The sequence below is a fragment of the Chrysochloris asiatica genome, unplaced genomic scaffold (assembly GCF_000296735.1).
Source record: "Chrysochloris asiatica unplaced genomic scaffold, ChrAsi1.0 scaffold00094, whole genome shotgun sequence".
NCBI lineage: Eukaryota > Metazoa > Chordata > Mammalia > Afrosoricida > Chrysochloridae > Chrysochloris > Chrysochloris asiatica.
In genome coordinates this window covers 11,375,764-11,380,373 of record NW_006408612.1, presented here as the reverse complement: position 1 = coordinate 11,380,373, position 4,610 = coordinate 11,375,764, and the positions used below count along the sequence as shown (strand labels likewise).

The 4,610-nt window shown below is 33.8% G+C and overlaps 1 protein-coding gene across 1 annotated transcript in view; it reads right to left on the bottom strand.

The window, feature by feature from the left end:
* Nucleotides 1-816: 816 nt before the first annotated feature.
* Nucleotides 817-4,610, bottom strand: part of DFNB59 (deafness, autosomal recessive 59) — a 37,580-nt gene continuing 33,786 nt past the window's right edge. Inside the window, exons 5-6 of the mRNA XM_006866688.1 lie at nucleotides 1,404-1,502; nucleotides 817-1,197 (exon numbers count right to left, since the gene is read on the bottom strand). Coding sequence (XP_006866750.1) covers nucleotides 905-1,197; nucleotides 1,404-1,502 — 392 coding nt within the window. The 3' untranslated portion in view covers nucleotides 817-904. The remainder of the gene's footprint in view (nucleotides 1,198-1,403; nucleotides 1,503-4,610) is intronic.

Below are 4,610 nucleotides of genomic sequence, written 5' to 3'. Positions count from 1 at the left end.
AGAAATGTAAAGGTAGACGTTTTGTGGCAAAAAGAGGGGAGTGAAACGTTGCAGAGGTCACTGGGAACATCAAGGAAGAAGAGTGGAGAGCAGAACCCTACCCAGAAAAGCAGTGATGCCAGAGATGGAGGCAGATACGATGATGTGGAGAGATGGAGTGGCTGGAGACTTTGAACCCAGAGAGGGAGAGGGGCTGTGTGCTGATGACGGGGGGTAGGGGTAGGGGGACAGGCTTGCAGGGTATACCCTTTGGTTGGTTGATGATGCATGGAGGGGATTGTAACCATGGCAATGAAACGATATACGCTAGGATGAATGTGAAGCTAATGTTCTCCCATGTAAAGTATCATATAATTCACAATAAAGCATTAAAAAGAAAAAAAAAATGAATATAGTAAGATAAAAAGAAAGAAAGAAAAATGTACTTAAAATTACCTCAGAAGAAGAAGCAAACCCTTGTCTCCAAGGTGAGAGGAAAAAAAAAAAAGTTAAAGCACCATGAAATTGTTACTTATGCCTTCAAATTCATCCTTAAATGTTGAATTAAAGATTTGGTAGAACAACAATAAGGATCATTATTGTCAATAAATTGCACGTATAAGATGATTATTGAAATGGCAAATGCTTTGTGTATATCTGTGGCAATATGTACATCATATATATTTACTACAATAAGAAGCAAAAGTGACACTCAGAAAAAAATCCATAAGTTATTATCTAAAATGGTAGACTAAATCCAAAAAAAATGTTTCTAAAGTGAAAGTTATACTAAAAAATTTTTATAATAAACTATTTTTGCAATTGTTAATTTGCCACAATTCATCAGAAAGAATAAAGATAATTTTGTAAAAGTTATGGCACAATTTGCACCTAGAACACCAGCAAGGTATATTCATTTTTCATTTTATTTCATTCTCTTGTGCCAAATATCAAAGCAAGGAACTGCGTGAAGTCTCACATACTTCTGTCCATCAACAGAACACTGAAAGCACCCATAAACTGTCTCCCTTTTATAGTTCCCCATTCCACAGAGTATGCAAGGCCCTTTTGGAATGTTGTGGTTGAGCAAGTTGACTCGAATATGAGTCCCTTCTTTGAGTGAAATATCAGTCATACTTAGAGATTTGTCATAGAAGTCAGAAACAAGATCATCTAAGTAAAGTTGTGACCGGGAAATGATATCCATCACTCTTCTATCTAAAAGGACAGAAACAGAGAAATGTGTTAACATAATAAACATTACCCAGACTTCACTTCTAAATATGTGAATCCAAACCTCTCACTGATGACATTATTGATTTTTACATTTAAATTCTTCCTAATGAAATGGGATTACTGAATAGATAACCTCATGTGTAAATCCAAGAAAAAAATATATTCAAGGTACTCTTCACTTGACATACTTCTTTCAAATAGGATATTTCTCAATCTGTAGAGCAGTGCAAATGTTGCCGTTTCTTCCCTTTCAAATCCTCCTTTTGACACTGAAGTGACACAAAGGTCTGAAAAAAAAAAAAAAAATAGAGAAGATATAATTTGAACAACTCATTTTATTGGGAGTTTAAATATGGGTGGTAAATCCTGATAACATGCCATTACACTTTTTTAAACTTAAATTCTACGTATTTTTTGAAATGTAATATTCACACTACATAAATATAGAGGATATAACAAAGGGATACAAATAGTGTAATTAATATTACTGAATTGTATAAGTAAAAATGGCTGAGATGGCAAATGTTATATATATTTTACTACAATAAAAATTTTAAAAGACAAATCTCTCTCTTCTCATGGCCCAGCCTCAGTCTTCTACCTAAAAGCAGTCACTATTGGCAGTTTCTTGTGTATACGTCTGGAAACCCTACATGCATTTTACAAACACAAAGGATTATGTATGTATGTAAGGTTGGCTGAAATGGTTTGCTCTCAGCTACTAACCTAAAGGTTGACGATTGGACCCCACCTCCGAGATTATGCAGAATAAAGCCCTGACCACCTGCTTCTACAAACTGACAGTCAAGAAAACGCTGTACTGTAGTTCTAATCTGAAAAAATGGAGACACCGTAGGTTGAAATTGAGGACAAGAAGTATTGTTTGGAATGTACTCATATGTTGTTGTTGTGTGCCGTGGAGTCGGTTCCGACTCATAGCGACCCTGTACAGGGTTTCCGAGGCTGTAAATCTTTATGGGAGCAGAATGCCTCATCTTTCTCCCACAGAGCAGCTGATAGTTTCAAACTGCTGACCTTGCAGTTCACAGTCCAATTCGTAACCACTACGTTACCATCTTATACAAACCATTTTATACCATTTTACATACTCATATGTATGTATGTATAAAATTCTTTAGACACAAGTAGTTACATATGATACACATTTAATGTATTTTTAATGACCTTATAGTATTCTGCTGTGTAGATGTGTCATTATTTAATTAGTCCTAGACAAAGGAGCTCTGGTAGCATAGTGGTTATGAATCAGGCTGCGAGCCACAAGGTCAGCAATTCAAAACTACCAGCTGTTCCGTGGGAAAAAGATGAGGCTTTCTGCTCCTGTAAAGATTTACAGCCTCGAAAATCCTGTACAGGGTGGCTATGAGTCAGAACCGACTCCATGGCATATAATCACCACCAGGCAATGACACTTTAGTTTTCTGATCTTTTGCTATGACAAACTTAATATCCTCCTATTCGTGTCATTTCACATATGTGTAAGTATATATAGAGGATAAATTCCTTGAAACATAAAGTCAAAGTATGCATATATTTTATATTTTCATATGTATGTATGTTTATATATGTATGTATGTGTATGTATACACACACGAGTGCTTCAAAAATTCATGAAAAAAATGAAATTAAGAGATAATAGAATTTAAAATCACAAAACAATGAACTCAGCACAGGAAAGTATGCAGAACAAAGAAACGAGAAGTACCACAAAAAACAAACAGCATAATGACAGCAATTAATTCATACCTGAAGATAATTATACTGAATTTCAGTGGACTAAATACAACCGTCAAGAGGCTGAGAGTGGCAGAATGGATAAGAAAACGGGATCCTTCAATATGCTGTCTACAAGAGACATACCTTACACACAGACAAAAATAGATTAAAAATTAAAGAATGGAAAAAATATACCAAGCTAAATGCAATAAAAAATGAGGAATGGCAATATTGATCTCTGATAAAATAAACTTTAAGGAAAAACCAGCAGAAGAGGCAAAGAAGGACATTATCATGATTAAAAGGGTCAATTGAAAAGGGAATTACCATAATAAAAATCTGTGCTCTCAACAAAAGAATCCCAAAATACATGAAGCAAATCCTCATAGAACTGAAGAAAGAAACAGGCAACTCTACAATAATAGTAGGAGATTTTAATACACCACTTTTGAAAAAGGACAGAACAACAAGAAACTCAAGACACAGAGAGATTAAACAACACAATTAGGCAACTTGACCTAAAACTTTCTCTGATATGTACAGAGCATTCAACCCAACAATAGCACAAGACATATTCTTTTCCAGAGCACATGGAACATATTACAGAATAGACCATGTATTACACCACAAAGCAAGTCTCAATAAATTTGAAAACATCAAAATACTACAAAGCATCTTCTCATATCATAATGCTGAAAAATTAGAAATCAACAATATGAAGAGCAAGAAAATAAAGTCCAATAATACGTGGAAACTGAACAACACCCTGTTTAAAAGCTACTAGTTAGCTTTCGTAAACAGAAACACATGAGAATGAAAACACAATATACCAAAACTTTTGGGACACAGCAAAAGCAGCGCTGAGAAGACAATTTATACCAATACATGCATATATCCAAAAAGAAGCAAGAACTAAAATCAACACATTAATACAATATAACAATTAGAAAAAAAAGAACAGCAAAGGAAACCTACAGTCATCAGAAGAAATAATAAAGATAAGAACAGAAATAAATTAGATAGAAAACAGAAAAACTGTAGAAAGATTCAACAAAACAAGAAGCTAGTTCTTTGAAAGGATTAATAAAATCGATAAACCATTGACAAATCTAACAAAAGAAAAGAGGGAGAAGACACAACACATATAAGAAATCACACGGCTGAGGTCACAACAGAATCAATGGAAATAAAAAGAATAATAACAGAATACTATGAAGAGTTGTACTCCAACCAATCATAAAATCTAGAAGAAATTGACACATTTTTAGAAAACACAACCTATCTAAACTTACACAGAGTGAAGTAGAAAACTTGAACAGCTTCTATAAAAAAGAAGAAATTGATCAGGTCATCAAAAAACTTCCAAACACACGAAGTTCAGATCCAGAGGGCTTTACTGGTGAATTTTACCAAACATTCAGAAAAGAACTGACACCAATTCTATTCAAACTATTCTAGAATATAGAAAAGGATGGAAAATATCCTAATATATTTTAAGAAGTAAGCATAAGCCTCATACCAAAACTAGGGAAGGACATCACTAAAAAAGAAAATTATAGACCAATATCCCTCATGAACATAGATGCACAAATTATCAACAAATTCCTAGCCAATAGAATTGAGCAATATATTAAAAAAATAAAAAATACAGTTGTTAC